This window comes from Triturus cristatus, unplaced genomic scaffold, assembly GCF_964204655.1.
Source record: "Triturus cristatus unplaced genomic scaffold, aTriCri1.1 SCAFFOLD_374, whole genome shotgun sequence".
Classification (NCBI taxonomy): Eukaryota; Metazoa; Chordata; class Amphibia; order Caudata; family Salamandridae; genus Triturus; species Triturus cristatus.
This window is the reverse complement of record NW_028188113.1, coordinates 302,862-321,605: the sequence shown is the minus strand read 5'-3', so window position 1 is coordinate 321,605 and position 18,744 is coordinate 302,862. Positions and strand designations below refer to the sequence as shown.

The 18,744-nt window shown below is 39.8% G+C and overlaps 1 protein-coding gene across 1 annotated transcript in view; it reads left to right on the top strand.

The window, feature by feature from the left end:
- LOC146769594 (rho guanine nucleotide exchange factor 11-like) overlaps positions 1-18,744 on the top strand; it is a gene marked incomplete at its 5' end in the record, with an annotated part of 243,205 nt that overhangs the window by 35,593 nt on the left and 188,868 nt on the right. Inside the window, 2 exon segments of the mRNA XM_085640490.1 lie at positions 1,777-1,873; positions 11,086-11,243. Coding sequence (XP_085496616.1) covers positions 1,777-1,873; positions 11,086-11,243 — 255 coding nt within the window.

Genomic DNA, 18,744 nt, shown 5'->3' with positions numbered 1-18,744 from the left:
CTGATTCAGGTTTTTATGTTTTTGATTTTATGAGTTCATTATTATCACTGCTTGTTGCATGTTTGCTGTTATTTAGGGGCCAATAATGATGTTGGTTGGAAAACCTCTGACCTCTAGTCAGAAGCTTCCCAACCGTGGTCAGACTTTCCAGAAGACTCGGTCGGTTTGTGGCCCGAAGACTGATTGAGAGTTTGCGGTCGGAATGTAAACCAGACGGTCATTCTGACTCAGTTCCGGCCAGCGCTCGGAGTGTTCCTGTCGATCGGAACCACACCATAATCCCCTATGGATGGCGTTTGTGCCGTCTGTATCACGATGTTGGTTTCTGACAACCTTTCTGTGCCGGCCTTTCCGACATGGAAAGGCTGTCGGAAAGTAACTTTGGGGGTACCTAGCAGGGCCCCTTTGCCCCCGTGGTCTAAGGTCCGTGGTGAAGGGGGTACCTAGGGTACCCTCTCCCTGTGAAACCCTGCACTGTATGGTTGGTACCATTGTGCATGGTTTTACACATGCACCCATTTCTCTATAGGAGCCTGTATTATGGCCGTTTTATGGCCGTAACACAAGCTCCCATAGAGAACAGTGGGAATTTGACCGAACAGTGGTCAGTCGCATCATAATCAGGCCTTCGGATCCGCCGACCTCAGGTCAGTCAGACCTGAGTCCAAGATGTTGTCTGTCGGTGGCAACTCCAACATCGTGATGATCCCCTTAGTATTCAATTTGTAATGTTGAAGGTGAGCTGGTTATCAGGGCAGAAATAACAGTTGTGTATACGTGCACATTCCTCAGAACATTAGTATGCATTGCCTATAGTTTTAATGTTGAATTTTTTTGGCCCGGTTCACTGACAAAATATGAAACCCCAAAATAGCCCCATGCAAAAATATTGTTATATAAATATCAATATCAAAAATATAGTTATGCTATACTAAATTACAAACATTTCGAGAAAAAAAATCATTCTCTTATATCATTGTATAACATATTGTTTCTTTACATATATATAATTGTAAATATTAAACATTACATATATTAATAATGACACTAATGTAAATATATATATATATGTAATAGTTAAAAAAACAATTACAATTATTTTCAAAAAGTAAAACACACATATATTAATATATATATTTATTTACAGATTGCTAATTAAAAAATATTATTAAACTAATAATTTTTATGTATAGTATAATCATTTTTTATATATATAATCTTATTACCTTTACAAAAATGATTATACTATACATACACATTATTAGTTTAATAATAGTTTTATATTTAATTATATATATATATATATATATATATATATATATAACATAAAATATATTAAAAAATGTATTTTCATTACAAATAAAAAATTTAACCAAATACAAAATAGCAATTCAATAAAAATGCATTACATGTTAAAAATATTATTAATATTATAATTTTCAATAAACAAAAACATAATAATATACATTTAAACAATATAAACTAGACTATAAAATGCATATACAATTCTCACTACAGTTTAGACAAATGTAGGCAAAATGTTGTACTCAGGAGGGGTAACATTTTCTATTCCCACTCCAGTCAAATCAACAGTATGGAAATTGTTGGATTGCGGAGGGGTAAAATTTACTATTCAACTTCAGTGACTCTTGTCCATTATTGATGTAAGAGTCATACCAGTGAAGATGTTGATTTCCTAAAACAGATAATGTATGCAGCATGCATATTGCTATACTTTGGATGTCAATACTGTTATGAGGTTTTCTGGTTAAACAGAAGTACTTTTACCAATAAATCATGACTACCCAAAGATTTCCACCACCAGGTCTCTGGTGAACCCCACCCCATCATACACCCTTAAAATGGGATGCAGGTAAGGAAGATCATAGAGGATGTTCTATAAATTAGCTTACATTGGCAATACCTTGTAATGTGTGTAACATCGCCAATTGTCGACCATTAGAAAGTGGCTCAATCATGGAAGGTGTACATTCACAAGGAAGGCTTTGTTGGCTTAGGTTTTTTCTTTTTCACAGCTGCTCTCGGATACTGAAGTATTTTTCTGCTTTTAGAAACATTTATTTCATTTAGAGAAAGAGCTCAGGACATTCCTAATGGGTTCATTGATGCTACAATCAAAACCAAATCAGTAAAGGCCATAATTAGCTGTGAGCACAGATATTGTCCAGGGAGACCATTGTCAGACACAATGTCTGATAGCCATCCGTAAGCTTCAGTTATCAGTTGAGAATGAAAGGAAAAAAACGAAGAACTTTTTCTAGTGGCCGTGCTACAGTATAACACCACTGGTTGGTAATTCAGCCGGCGTCAACGTAAAATAAATGTACACTACGGTAGAGTAATCTTTGTAATGGGTACCATCTCATTACTGGAACTATAAAAGTTCTATAAACAATTGAGATACACAATGGACAAAACATTAAATCATACTAATCTTTAATCTATTTATTAAGCTTAACAATATTTAAATGTAGCCTCATGATTAGATGGGAATTATTTTTTATGTGGCCAACAAATACAGTTTTTATCTCACATATATCTTTTTTTAGATTGGATAACATCAGTACCATTTCAATACCACTTTTAAACTGGCATCAACTATATGAAAACAGTCATATTGAACTTCTCATGTCTTCTTTTTTCACAAAGATTGCAGCCGGCATACATTCAACATGTGTAAGGATTCCCGCTTCCTCAAGGCTCCATGGTTGAATTTATTAAATGTGTCCTCCTGTATCATTTTCCAGTTAAATGTTCCTTATACTTCACTTCAGTGCATTCCATATAATTAAACTTACCGTAATTTCCAAAGTTGCAAGATTGAAAATCAACTTGATGTGTCGTTTAATGGTCCTCAGTTTCTTCTCAGATCTCTATCTTTATGTAACTGTTTCATAACTTCTCATCAATATTTAGAAACAATAAGCCGATAATATGGCTGTTACAATTGCCCATCGATATCCCCTCACTAACAGGCATAACTCATGTGCTAAGTCATAACTACAAAAGCAAAGTCGCAGATTCATCGTAGAGTTTTAGCCTTCAATTCCACGTAACTATTCCAGAGGAGGATGTGCCACTGAATGCCCAATTACAGCAAAAAAAAGTCTAATACAGCCCGGAATGGCCGGGGTGAGATGTAAATATTTTTGCAGCTTTCAGGTGCCCTGGTACCAGCAACACATGCTCGGACACAAAAATCAGTTGCCAATGCATAGCCATATACTTGTGTAGGGTTATGTATATTGAGGTGTACCCATGTAGGCCGAGTTCTGCGCCACAAGCACACACACATTGTCCCTCATGTCCATGCTCAATTGTGTTTTTGAATGTTCTAATCTAGCCATTTCTATCCAGTTCAGTCTTAGCCTCAAAGTTTCTGGTGGAAGATTAGCCTCAGATGCTCAGTGCAGTTCCCCCTGCACAGTATGTCTTCAAATACCCAATGCTGCCTCACGGTACATGTGCAGGTGCATGAAATGGCCTATCATTTCTCCCTATGCAGAGATCGTCTTGTGCAGGTTTAGCCTTGAATGTCCAGTGCCATGTCCCAAGGTGTTGATTTACCATTAAAGGCTCAGAGCAGCAGTGCAGCTTCAGCTTCTATCTGTACGTCCCAGCTGCCCAGTGCTGACTCCCATTGTTGAGTTTTGTTTGATGAAAAAGCCTCCACATGTTTGACGTTTAATTCCAGCTCCTTACTTTTAGCAACCATGACCAGTACAGGAGATCCACATTGGGTAGTATGATAGAGGCACGCATGGCTAAACCATGTGTGCCTCCACAATGCTGCCCTAACCACAAATGCATCTGAACAACTCATTCTTTACCACGTATGCCTTTACCATGCAATTTTGTGGTAAAGGCATGACTGGTAAAGGGACATTTGTGGTAACTTTTACACTTGAGCCCCCGAGCCCTAAAAACTACCATGACCCCCACAAGCTGCAAAAACTACCCACCCAAGCCCTAAGAACTAACCCAACCCTTTATGACCCCATAAAAACGACTCCAACACCACAAGACCTAAAAACTATCCCGACCCCCCTGAGCTCTAATAATTACCCAACCCCCTGAGCCCTACAAACTTCCCCGACACCTGGAGCCCTGAAAACATCCTAATCAGCCTTAAAACTCCATAACCCGGCCCCAGCCCCACTTACCTCATTGTGTCCTCTCCCGATCCTTCCTGTTCCTGGGCCCACCCATTCCAGCATCTAGACCACACGCATACCTCAACTACGCATATGCTTGGTTAAGGCAAGCTTGGTTGCCCTTGCAGGGAAATGGCATGCATGGCTTAGCCCGCGTTCTAATGGCTGTTTCGCTCCACATGGTGCTGGGGCTCTACTTTCCACCTCATATTTCTTGATTGAAGGCAACATACACGCTTTGTTGAAGGAACACTGATCCTAACTTACCTTCTTCTTGAGCTACATGAGCTCTCTTATGGCCTGTCTTTAATTTCTTCCCTGATGCTTCAGTTTGCAGGCTCCTTGATGGTAGTATTGGAATTGTTTATCCCTAGTTCCAACTAGAGACCCCAGCAGCTTCCTCTTTGAGCTGAGGGATTAGAAGGTGGGAAAAGGGATAGGAAATCAAGAAGGCAGACCTAGCTCATATTGCCAGATTTACTTTCTTTTGTATGCTGTCCCTGCTACCTCAGAGACCAGGAGAACAGCAAACTGCTAACTGTCTACTTCGCTTGTTAGCCACTATATGATGCATGTGATAATCATTCTATATGTTATGTACTTTCATGCAAAGTTGTAGTTCTTTTTTTTATTTTTTATTGGAATACTTAATCATTCCCATAATCTAAAAATACAAATTTACATAAAAGCATAAAAAAATCACAAAAAGCAGGATCAAGTTTAAATATATCATTACATTCTTCCCTAATATTATATAGTAATACAAACACATGATTCTTATACACAATCAACCAAATACATTTAAGAAAACCCCATTTAATATACTTCATATTTATGATTTCATATAAAGAAAAACCTCTTAACCCAAAGTTTCCCATGATTTCTAAAATTTCCTATATGATCCAGATCTTAATGCATATCTTTTCTCCAACTCCTTAATCCTATTATGTTTACACTGTAGTTTTTGACAAGTCGGAATTTCATCAGACCTCCACCTTTTCAGGATTAAGGATCTAGCTAGTAGGACCACAATGTATAACAAGTCAACCTTTAAGTCAGGTGACTATCCTAAAACTGCAGACTGAGCATCCAATGTTTGCTGTACTTTCAGTCTATCAGTACAATACAGATTGATGTTATCCCTTCAGGGCTGAGAGGAGATGATGGCAGATAAAGCCGTTAGTGCACTTACTTACTCAGTCACGCCCTGGAAGCAAAGGATCGAGGATGCAATCTCGGGAGCACCTGCAGGGCTCTTGCGAATCCCTTGGCGGTGCCACCGCCAGTGTTTTGGTGGCATCGGAGGGGGGGGGGGGGGGGGGGGGGTCATTGTTAGGAATGTGGACCGGGAGGTTAAGGAGGATGTTGAAAGCAGTGGATCGAAAACGCCGGCAATAGCCGAGACGGCGTCAAGAGGTGAAGGTAAGGATGCACAAGCGTGGGGAGCCTCCTGTCCTTCTCCTGAAGAAATCCTCCAACATCCAAACTTGTGCCTGCTGCTTTAACTCGAGGCTTAATTGCGGGATGCTCTACAAGGAAGAGACTTAATTGTATACTGAACTCTAAGTAACAAAGTAGTAGGACATCGTGATTCAGTAGAAACTGATTAATAGGGGCTTAAATAACGAAAAAAGAAAAGAGGAGAGAAGGTGACTGTTGCAGCCTGTGCGCATTTAAGCGCAAACCACCAAATGCGAATTCTGTCCCTGTTAATCAATCTACCCCGGTTCAGAGGTCGCGTCAAAAGAGCCTCCTAGAGAAAACACTGGGTAGTTCACGTACATTACAAAGCGCACAACAGACGATGGATCTAAAGGTGCAACAGCTTCTGGAGGCAAATAGATTAGAGACCCCTGATGTCCAAGAGGCCCAGGCGGAGATTGAAAAAGGGGTGGAGAAGGAAGATACTTTGGAGACTGCAAGACTACAAATGTCTAGCCTCCTGCAACACTGGAAAGAACAGAAGATATGGAAAGTAATATCGAAATGGGAGGCCTCCAAAAGTAATCTACTGCTGTGCCCTTTTCAATTCCCCATCTGTTGCAAACAATATCCTCTTTTTTTCGAAATCACATATTGCGGTGACAGCTTCAACCACCTCCAGCTAGTTAATACATTAAACAATATCCCAGGCAGCATTGTCTTCAGCTCAACAGCATGCAGGGACAAAAGTGGCAATAGACAAATCTTGGCTGGTGGCAACAGCAATAGTAGGCAATGAGGAACCTCTGCAGGAGATAGAAAATGAACGGGAATCTAGACAAATGGTTAGAGACATGTTCGAGTTGATTCTTTCTGAGATAAAAGAGCTGCGTATGACACAGTCACAGGAGATATTTTATCATTACATGAAAGGTTGTTGGAAATCCAAGAGACAATGGGTAAAATACCAGAGCGTCTGACGGAAGCTGAGGAACAAGAAACTAGCCTAGAGGACAAGGTAGTGTCCTTTGAGCAGGAAATAATACAAATTAGGCAAAATACAGATGTCGTTGGGGCTAAATTATAGGATGTGGAAAATTACAACAGGTGTACAAACTTACGGTTAGTTGGGGTCCCGGAAGCAATTGAAGGCCCACAATTTCGGGACTGGGTAGAATCCCTGCTGAGAAAAGCAATCACGAATCCAACAGGAGACTTAACAGTTTCAAGAGCCTATAGGGTAACTTTCCAACGCCCCATTAATACAAAAACACTCATAATATTCTAGTGAATTTTGTTGACTTTCGAATAAGAGAAAAAATAATGTCTAAGGCGATTTGAAAAAAAACTTTGACGACACAAGAAGTCCTGTCATTTAAAATCTTTTCGGATATGACTGCATTAGCAGCAAAGAGGCGGAGAGAATTTGTTCGAATGATTGATTCTTTTAAAGCAAAAGGGGCACAAGCAACCATTGTTCAACAATCGAAATTAAAAGGTCTCATAAATGGCAAATTTCACCTAATGGAAGATGTAGCAAAAGCACAAGAACTATTACAGTAGAAGTATATCTCACTATAAAAACCTATTAACTATGAATGCTAAATGTTAGGCAATAATTATGGGTTGATATTTTATAGAGATACTTACGTTAAGGATTTTGCAGCTCAAATATGAGTGTAAATACTACCAGGAGTGAGAGACCGGAGGACCTGGGTCACTCCGGTAGTGGTAAGCACACAATACTGGGTGCTGGGTCATGGCACTCAGGGTACCAAGTGGGGGTAGAGAGGTGGTGTGGGTTACCCTCTCACTAGGGTCACAGGGGTATGGGAAAGATAATGGTCGGAAGGGATTACGCAGGGTACGGGGTGATTGCAGGGGAGAAAAATGGGATAGTTCATCCATGCATACAAGCAAACTATCTTTGGTAAATGAAGTAATGTTATCATCAATGCTAATATGCACTTTACATGACACTTTACTTTGCACTGTCAGTTAAAAAAATTGTTACGTACTGTAGTTAAAAGAATAATGCACATTGCACTTTGAATTATACGTCTTATTCTCTCCTTAAACATCAATGGCTTCAATAATAAAATAAAGGCGAAGCCATTGAAGAATAGGTAAGAGGATATATCCCTGACATTGTATTGATCCAGGAGATGCATAATATGAATAAAAAGAAATCTACATATAGTATGTTTAGGCAGTGGGCATAGTTAGGTATTTTTCATCAGCAAGTGCTGCTCATAGAGGGATAGCAATTTTCGTGAATAGATTCTCTTTTCAGATCACCTACTTTCAGGTTGATAAAGAAGGCAGGTGGGCTTGATCAGTGGTTTGATTATTAATAACAGGTTAACCACAGCCGAATATATGCACCATTTGAAGACGATCCTACCCGTTTATTGGAGCTTTATCACCCATTACGGCATAATCCTGGAACAGTGATATTGGGGGTGATTTTTACTTTTTGCAGGCTCCTGAATTGGATTCATCCTCTGGTACACAGAAACAGAATAAACCACCTATGAAAAAGGTATTAGCGGAATGTATGCAAAGATCTGATAGACATATTGCAGATACAATTTCACAATATGAGAGAATATTCATGTTTCTAAGCTAAATATAAAACAGTGGCAAGATTAGATCATTTTCTTACTTCATGCAATTTAAGTTTAATCAACTACACATATATTCAAAACAGATTTTCTGATCATGCTTTGGTAAAGTTGGAAGTATCAGGGCTTGGGGCACTTAAGTTATCATCAACATCCACATCGAGGATGAAGACTTGTGTACGGAAACCCAGAATAAAATAGAAAGCTTCTTTCAACTGAATAGGATGCAGCTAGAGTAAAAAGAATCTGGGAGGCTTTTAAAGCTACTACACATGGATATATTAGCAGCTGGATGCCTCCGAAATGAAATGAGGAGAGTCCGTTTTCTTATAAATGTTCAGCTTGGCAAATAAGAGAAAGACAGGCACACAAAAGGATTACTGCCTTGGTAGATAAAGATACAAATATTCACATCACAAATGAAGTACAGATACAGGAGTAGTCCAAACACTATGAAGCAATCTATTAAGTTAGACAAGAGGTAGATATTTCAAAACTAAAGGATTTTCCTATTAAACTCTTCATTCCTAAACTATAGGCAAGTCAAATTGAGAATATGTTGACCGATGTTACATTAAAAGAAATGGAAGTTGTAGTGCAATCTCTGGCTAATGGAAAAACATATGGAGAAGATGGATTGCCTGCTGAACTAAATAAGAAATGTTATTCAATAATAAATCCTGAATTAGTAATGTTAGCCAATTATATTTTTATGGGAGGCGAGATACCACCCTCTTTCCGTACGGCAGTATTAGTCAGCTTTTTGAAAAAGAATAAAGATAAGGAGGACATTAATTCATACAGGCCTATAAGCCTCTTAAACACCAATTATAAAATTATAGCCAAATTATTGCCAAACTGAATGAAAAAGTGTGTTGGGTCAATTAAACATTTAGATCAGTGTGGATTTGTATCAATTAAACACCTAACTTTTAATACCAGTAGTTTAGTCAAAGGTATTGATTATTTTAGTCATAACAAAATCCCGGCCCAGATTATGTTACCAGATTATGTTACCAGATGCCAGGAAGGCTTTTGATCAGGTTTGCTGGGAGATTCTTTTCTATATTCTAACTGAGATTGGATTCCCTGTTGAATGTATTAATATAATATCCAAGTTTTATAAAAAGGCTTCTGCACGAGTAATTATTACTTCAAACAAGATTGGCGTTTGCAAAGTTAACAGAGGAACAAGACAAGGTTGTCCTCTGTCGCCATTACTTTTAGCTCTTTTTATAAAGCCGTTAGCAATAGCTGTTTGCTCAAATAGCAATCTGACATCCCTGATTCCAGGAATTACACAAATAAAGCTTTGTGCTGATGATATAGCATTATTTCATAGACCCTACATAAAAGTTCAAAAATATATATTTGAATCTTCCAGGAATACCAGCTAATTGGAGGGTATAAAATAAATAAATCAAAGACGGAGATTCTGTTCTGTAATACTGCACCCAACACTTTAATAACAGAACTGGGCTTACTGGTCATTACTAGGCCCAAGAGGTATATTGTGATATACTTCTCTAAAAAAGTAAATGACCTGTATGTTTTAAATTATGTCCCCTTCATTAATAAGATAATAGGACTGTTTCCAAAATTTAATAATTTGCCCCTTTGAATACCGGGTCAGGGTGCACTAATCCGTATGTTAATTTGACCTTTATGCATTTTTTTGTTTTTAGCCATCCCTAATGCAATCCAAATGAAATTCTTTAAAGAAGTGCAAGGCATGTTTTCCATTTTTTATTAGCAAACAAACCACAAAGATTAGCTTCAGATACACTTTATGGACCAGTAAATGAAGGAGGTCTAGGCCTCCCTGATTTGTATTATTTTGAGAATTTTGCACACACCACATATAGATCATCGAAGTATTTAAACATTAAAAGATACGATCATTTCTCCTTAGATTTAATTTATCAAGAATATGATAATATTAGTTTTATGCGTTTAGCGAAAACCTCTAAGAAAGTCAGATACAAGACGCTACAGTATAACATCAAACATGTGCAACAACAGTTTCGGCACTACACGATTCACACCATTAATGGAGTAACACTGCTATCAGAAGTCTATATAGTAGAGCATCATTTGATAGATAGGAATGTAATGTCTAATTGTATGAGCAATGGCTATCAGAAAAAATTGGACTTTTTAGAGGGGAATTGAAAAAATTTAAATGAAATAGAGACTAGCATTAAACATTGTCAAAAAAAATATTCAATGGTCCAATATTAAAATTAGTTATGTTTTACGATAGCTGAATCTCTTACACATAATTGAAACTATGAAACTCGCTGGGGAGCTGATACAATCTAAAACCCGCAAGAAAATCAGTATCTTGGCTTCTCTCCCACGCATCCAGGTGGCAGATAAACTTCATGGGAAAGCCACCCAAAAAATTGCATTCAAAGGAGGCCTCCAGATATCCATTGCAGCTTGGGATCAGATTAATGAGTTTAATTTCTCTTTATTGAAAGGGGAAAATGCATGACATATTAAATTTTACATTAAAAAACTTTTATATAGAACCCCCGATTTTCTCCATAAAATAAATCCGCAGATTTCGGCAAACTAACTTCAGTGCAATATGGAAGGAGGGGAGAATTGGACACATACTATATGTGGCTGCTCAAGGTTGAGCAGGTTTTGGGCCAAAGTTGTAGTTCTGTGTTTTTTTCCGGAGAACAATGCACATAATAGTGGGGGCAATTGGATGATAGACTAGAAAGTACAAACTAATCTGGTTTTTCATCACGGCATCGGTCTTCAATTGTGGACATGCAGTTAGTATAACGTGTTTGTAAATAGTGTAACCTTGATATTAAAAATAATTTCCCATGTATTTATAACTCTTTCAGGAGCATTGAATCCCCTAATTTATGGTTTGCTGGTGCTGATTCCCTTCGTCCTGATCTGAAGCCAGTGCCAGAGTTACAGAACTGGCAGGACACTGTTGGACGCGATGTTGCACCCCATCTACCACAGAGGGAAAGGGCTAGGCAGGACGCCATACATGGTGAGCAGTCCAATTCATTGTCTGATTTCTGATTCAGGCTTTTTTGGTTAATGTTTCAAAGCATTGTTTGAATTTTATTTGTTTTCTAATGAGAAGTTACAGCTGCAAAATAACTATACTATTAAAGATGAGGGAGAAATGTGCAAGAATAGCTTTTCCCAAATTGAGATTCTTACTGAAAGTCTGAAACGCAATTTGGAAAATGCAATCCCTAATCCCTAGTGGGTCACAAATTGACCTTCCTCATTAATATTAATGAGGTAAGTCGCAGTATACGACCCATTAGGAATGATAGCCATCACATGGATGGTGGCCTGCTGGGGTCAGCACACCACCATGTCTGTGATTGCTTTTTAATAAAGCAATATTGTTTTCTCTAAGTGCAGCCCGTTTACTTTCAAGGAAAATAGAAAATGAAACTTTTAAGTTTTGTGGGATCACTGCCTACTCACAAAAAATATTTTTGTTTACATTCTCAAAAGGGATGGGGATCTTTTGTGTACCCTTCCCATTTGCAAATGGTTACCACTGCATTTTAGTAGTGGGTAAAAATGCATGTTTTGCAACCTGTAGTTCGGCAGCAAAACATTAACACTACTGCAAATTGATAGTTGAAAGGGACCCCTAAACACACTCCTTCCAACTACCAAATCGCTGAATCAAATTGCAATTCGGTAGTTACTGAATTGCAATTTGGCATTTGTACTATAAAACATGTTGTTGCTGTTGCAAACAAGCTGATTTGTGATTCAACCTGTCTATTACCTCAAAAACATATTTGACATATGGCCCTAAGCCACCATTTGCATTACATTGCCTTAGATGCACGGGAGCCCATTTATTTTGGTCACTGGTATAGTGAGAATTATTCTAAAGCAAATACCCTTTCTCTCAGTACATACTATGCCTTACTGGAGAGATCCGCCTCAGCAATGAGTCTGACTGGTTTCCAACCACAACTGTACTAGTAGGAAATTGTTCTTTAAATGAGAATTATAAAAAGCTTGATTCTATTTAAAAATAAATAGCCTAACATCTTGAAAATATTGATTCGTGCTTGCACGGTATCTGGGAAACAAAGCTTCCAAAAATTGTACTGAATTTTTTTTCTCGTAATGGAAAAGACATAAACACTCACTCCACTTTTTATACAAAAATAAATCTGGAAGAGAGAAAGGGAAATGTGGAAGCTGAAGTAAATGGCTATCTTGATGAGTTACCTTGCATCATATGTGACACCTTTTGTCAGTTGAAGCTGTTGAGTTAATAGCATGTTCTGAGACTCAATATTTTTAGCAAGGGCTCAAAAAAACTCAGTAGGCACCCTACCATTGGCTAATAAGATAAGACTGTGCTTTTATGTGGGACCGTAGCTTGGTCAGTAAGATTGAAGGAGGGGGTGAGCATCAGATTTTCCCAAAATGAGGCTGGCATATAATGTTTAAATACATCATACGAAAACCAGGGTGCATAAGAGGGTACTAAGGGGCGGTGGAAAGGGAGAGGAATGCGGATCGGTAGGAGCACCAAGGGGGAAAACGCAATATTTTGTAAAATAACCAACATTTTTGAGGACGTTCGAAACAGAGTGAGAGAGTGTGTGCGTTTTTGTCTGCGTGTATGGAAAACTTCCTGTTGAAATCCGACTGACACCTCACAATACCCGACTGAAAGCACCTGTCCCCAACTATTTATCAGAAGATACATTTATTACTGGGGTGTAACACCTCAACCCCCCCCCCCAAGCTACACCCCTGCTTTTATGCTTTAATGGCTCTAAGTGGTGTTTAAAGTAATTTGTCAGTCACTATGTCCCTTTGAAGTTAATGTATTGCTTATGAGTTGACTCTGACCAGGGTCTGACCTCTTCCGCGTGTTAGTTTTTCATGTGCTGAGAAGAACCAAAATCACTCCATGGATCTGAGCAGAGAAATGCCATGCTCATAGTTGGCCTTTGTATCTTCATCCTTGTTAGTTAGGGATTACTTGTGTGACCTGTTACCTGCAAATAATAATAATTCGTTTTTATTACAAGGGTGATTCTCTCTAAGCTGCCTTTGAATTAGTGCAAAAAAACAGTTGATGGACCGAATGCAGAACAATGTCATACATTCACCCCAGTAGAGAGATCTGGGCCTAAATCCATTGTTTTTTTGCTCACCATGCCATTCCAGTTTTAACCCAGCCATTAGCAAATCAGTCTTGAGCCTGTGCCTCATGGGAACAGTCCAGCCCGAACTGCCAAGCCAGGTCCTCCCTGGACTGGAAACAAGCATCCTAGGACCGGTTTCGGGGTTTCACCCCTCTTCAGCCAGGATAGCTTGATTCCAGTGGCATGGAGAGCAAGGGACCCACGTCTGGGGATACCCTTCCCACTCGGGGTGACATAGTGGTAATTCCAGGGAGCATTCAGTTACACATGCTTAGTGGCCCATGTCAAGTACTAAACCCATAGAACCTTCTGGCTTAGGAGAAAACTGCATTCATCACGAGGGGATGCTAGAGCCATCACTTTTAAAAGAAAAAGAAACTAAAGCAGTTTGTGGCACTCTTAAAATCAGAGACTGACGGAAAGCGCCGGGCGTAACATGGGTCAACTCTGCGGCACTTCAGTCACCTGAAAGGATCATCTCTAAAAAGTGAACAGGCTCAGAGCAGAGTTTAACTTATAACATTAGGGATGGCAGACTGCCAAATTGGGGAATAGTTGGTCACAGAGTCAGTAGCATGTTAGATTTTCTTCTGGAATTTCTTTTTACATTGCTGCCACATTCTGATAACTCTTTTGACAGCACTTCTTTTGTTGCCAAAACACTCTTTGTTTGTTCCCAGAAGGCATCACAACTTTTTAAGACTCAGTCCTATTAAGACAGGTGCTATTTTTCAGCATTTTTGTTGAACACTGGGATCAGGACCTCTGGCTGACTTCTCTGGGCTCACTGTCCTCAACCAGTAAATACTGTAAAAACATCTGGAAATTATTGATACTAATCTTCCTGTGGAGCTGTGGGTTTCACAGTTGTCTAGCACAGTGTTTCTCAAACTGTGGGACAGAGATTCGCAAGCCAATTCACGAAAGTCTAGCAATCAATTAGAATACCTTTAAATTCCAAATGTCTCTTGTCACATTTGCTGTACTGCAATGACAGAGGTCAAATGTCAAGCTCTGCCTCCTGCCAAATTGCTGCTTATATTTTTTAACATTGAGATTGTTTTTTACAAGCCCCTCTCACTTGCAATAAAGAAAAAGTACAGTGAATTATGTGACAATCTTGATGGGGTACTGGGAATGTGAAAGGAAAGCCTGCTGGATGTCATTTGAACTGTAACACAAGAAAATGTAAATACCTGTAAATTAACTTTAAGCAGTCATTTTACTCTAAAGCAAAACTTAGGTAAGAATAAAATTAGCTGTGGAAACGATCTCAAAAACATACTACACTGATGAGGCCTAAACCAGGGCTGTGTCCTTGCCCCAACACTCGTCAATGTATATACCGCAGATTTGGGGAAGAAGATGTGTCAAAATGCAAACCTCGCAATCCCCAATATTGGCCCAAATAGAGTTCACTTATTACAGTACCTAGACAATTTGGTAATAAAGGATCACACCAAAACTGGACTGCAAAGGGGACTGGATGCTCTTAACATCTAGAACGAAAGCAATGAATTGGCTGTGAACCCAAACAAGACCTTGGTGATAGCTTTTGGACATAAAGCAAAAAAAGCTTTACTCAGCTGGAGACTGGGCGCCTAGATTATTGCCACCAGAAGGACGTACACCTGCCTTGGGGCTTGGCTCAGTGATACTGGGAAGGCAACTTCACACCAACAAAGAATGAAGTCCAAGGCTCAATCAACAATCAATGCTTCATGCAAACTTCCGGGTAAGCTGTGCAGTCCAACAACGCTGCCAATCCGGAGGGTGATACATTTCAAAATACCGGCGATAGCAGGCTATGCACAACAAGTGTTCCCTGATCTAATGGGGAGTTTGCATGAAAACTCCCAGTGTCAGGTGTACAAACATATCTTTAAGTTACCTATATATGCCGCAACAGTCTGATCCGCCTGGAGTTAGGCCTTGTCAAGCAAAACAATGAATGTTTGGGAACACAGGCGAAACATTATTACCAAGTCATTAAAGCACTCACAGGATGCTCAAAAAGTGTGCTTAGACCAATATACGAAGGAACGGCCAATCTGCGGAACAGCTACATGCAAAAAGCTGTGGGGGTACTCGGCTTCGCAATGGAGAACAGTTTTTTGGAAGGGATGAGCTATGCTGCAATTAAGAATGCTATGAACAAACAAACACACTCGTCAATTATTACGGCAAGCAGACAAACTTAACTATCTAGCCAAGGGAGGGCAACAAGGTTTAATTTCACCATAATAGGAAAATAGAACACAGCCATGTCTGAACCAAGCACTGGAAGGTAGTTCCTAAAAGAGATCCAATGGGCCAGGCTGGTGCCCTTGAGAACAAGAGAGCTAAATACCGGTTGGAACTCTTTGGCACATATAACCAAATGCAGATTTTGTAAGTATAGAGAGGAGTCCCTGCTCCACCTGGTTTGCTGCTGCCCAGGTCTGCTATACTATGTCGTAAAACCCATGCTTCCATCAAAAGGGTCCCGGACATGCACGGAAGCAGTATCAGTATCGTTCTCCAGCACCTCAAACTAGGCACATTTGGGAAATACATGGCAGAGGTGCGTGCCCGGTTGTCCAAACAAGAAGGGCATGATGACTTAACTGTGGCCTGTACAAACAAACCGTAAGCAACTAATCAAAACTTTGAGTGACCTAGGAGGCAAAGATGTCCTCAGGCAGCTATAATACACACCTTAGCATGCTATTACAAGCACACTAGCACTTTAATGCCTAGGGCATTTGGCTAGGACACAACTGAAATATTGAACAAAAGGAACAGCTGCTGTTAGTATGTGTTACTGTTTGTTTTATGACTAGGAACTGCATACAACTTTTAACTGCTAGTTGTCAAGTGGTGTTTTTAGTGGGCATATATATTTTACTGTTTTTCTTAAATATTAGGCAATGAGCCCAATTTTAAATGGGTATATTTCCAATTGCACTATCTTTGGAATATTGCAAATGATTTTAAGCAATCACGCAGTAAAAACTTTCATTCATTCATTCATTCATATGTGCTAATCTGGCCAGAATACAGCGAGAACTTGAGTTTCTCTTGCGCACTGAGGTGTATTCGAGAGCACACTCGCCTGCCAACCTAAAGATGTTATTAAAGTCAAATTCATCTTCACTTAAATCTATAGGAAGGAGAGCAAAGAACTTGTCACCCATATTCACCAATGCCACTATGAACAGGATGAAAAGGCAGGAAGGTTACTGCGTGAACTCTCATATTCCGCGTCTGGCCAACAGGCTAGCTGCATCTAACCAGTATGCATACGACATTGTCCTGTTAAGTAAAACAGCAATTCAGCATTGAAGATCATTAACAGCCCTAGCTTGTTATACTGGAAAATATGGCCTGGAAATAAACAATAAGAAAACAAAAGTTGTGATCTCTGTGGAAACTATAAATCAAAGGGAAATAAAAATATTCATATGAGATGCAACTTTATCCCTCACATTAGTTCTATAAATGCTTTTCTGTCCTTAAGTAAGAAACCGAAGGCTCCCTCCCTACAGCCAATCCTAATTGTCATCAGCAGCAACCTCTCACCAACACTGTGTGATAGGTCTGAGTTACTGCGAGGGAGAGACGCAAAGAATCTGAACATTTTACACTCAAAAACATGTAGGCGTCTTTTCTACCTCCGGCCGAGCACATCTGAGGTACAGATTTGCTAGAGTTTGGGCTAGTGAAGTAGGTCCTTGTTTATCAAGGAGTCTTTACCAAAACTAGGCAAAAATGAGTTCATCACGACAAAAATCCTTGGGGCACTTGGTATGGGCAGAAATTGCCACCAGTAAGAATGGAACTCATGGAGAGAGTACCCGGAAGAATCTATGCCCACTCTTAATCTTAAATACCTGTGGGGCACGGCAATGCCCTATGCTTCAGTTAAATGCCAGAAAGCAGTAGGTCATGCTTGATTGGGAGCGGGCGGGTTGGGAAGGAGTGGCTTACTCAATGTTGAGGGCCCTGACTGTTTGGTCGACCCTCTAGGGCCGATCAAACCAGTAATGCACACTCTCCCTTTTCTCCATCTAGGCTGCATGCAGTCTACATGGAGAAAATGGAGAGTGTTCAGCCTACATGGAGAAAATTGTCTCCCCCTAGGTGCCCGGCTGGGCACTGTCCCTACTAATCACAACGCTGTCATTGCAGGGTTGGGATTGGCTGAGGGGAGAATTACTGCTTCCTGTTCGTTAGAAGAGCAGGAAAACGGGACCCGGCCAGGAGCCGCGACGTCGCGGGACCCGGAAATATATGTTTATTTTTTTTACATATTGTTTAGTCACCCCCCCCCCCCCCTCCCCGCCCAAACCCCTGCACAAACCCTCCATCCACCCCTCCACCCTCGATTCATGCCGGCCGCGACTGATTGGGAGGAAATTGCTCTGACGTGCATTTAACTACCTATGCATTGTACAAGCTGTAAGTCAATCTTCAAATGGCACACACAGCTGAACAGTAAAACTGGCAAATTTATAGATTGGTCTACATAGGCCTCAACTCCCCGAAATAATTAAGTAGCCCCTGCAGGAAACATTACTGCCACTTTTCGCATCTTTACCTAAAGAAGCTTTATTCTCTTTTAGCACACACCTTGGCTGGGCACTCAAAGAATCAGACAGTTTACAACTGCACATTTGCACAAATCCAGCCCTTTACCATGTATTTCATTTGTATTCATTCATATTTATTGATTCTTTGTCAGTGTGTTGTTACTTTTATTTTTTATAGCCGGTATTTATTTTTTGAATTGTTATTGTTAGCTGACAAAGTAAACATGCCTTTTTATACATGCCATCGTTTTAGAACAGGAGAGTGGAAGATTTTGTAGAAAAAATAAACTTGGGGAAATGGATTTTTCACATTGATTTAAATTGAAGCCGAGGCAGTTTCAGGCGGGAGACACCTCAAATAAAGCGATGTTTGTCTTCAAAGTGCGTGAGTCTCCCTCCTGAGTCGGGTCTATTGGCATGGGTGCTTCCTGCAGACAGCAGGCCTTTTCCATCTCGGCTCCCATGAACTGAAACCACAAAAGGCATCTCATACTCTACCACATGGCAAAGGAATACAATGTTCCTTCTGCTTCGAAATAATGTGGCAGCTCACTGATTCGGGTACTGTTGCCTGAGCCTTTGTGCCTTCATTTTCTGGACCTGGTGTCCTTTGAGGACATCTGTGCTGGATACTAACAGGTTCCATTTGTCCGAATTATTGCACATTGTTTCCGGCCTTATTTAAAACTGTCCTTCCTTGCTTACCCCAAACCACGAACAACGATCATGGACGTTTACTGCCCTCAGTGGAGAACAGCTCTTTCATTATATCTACAGC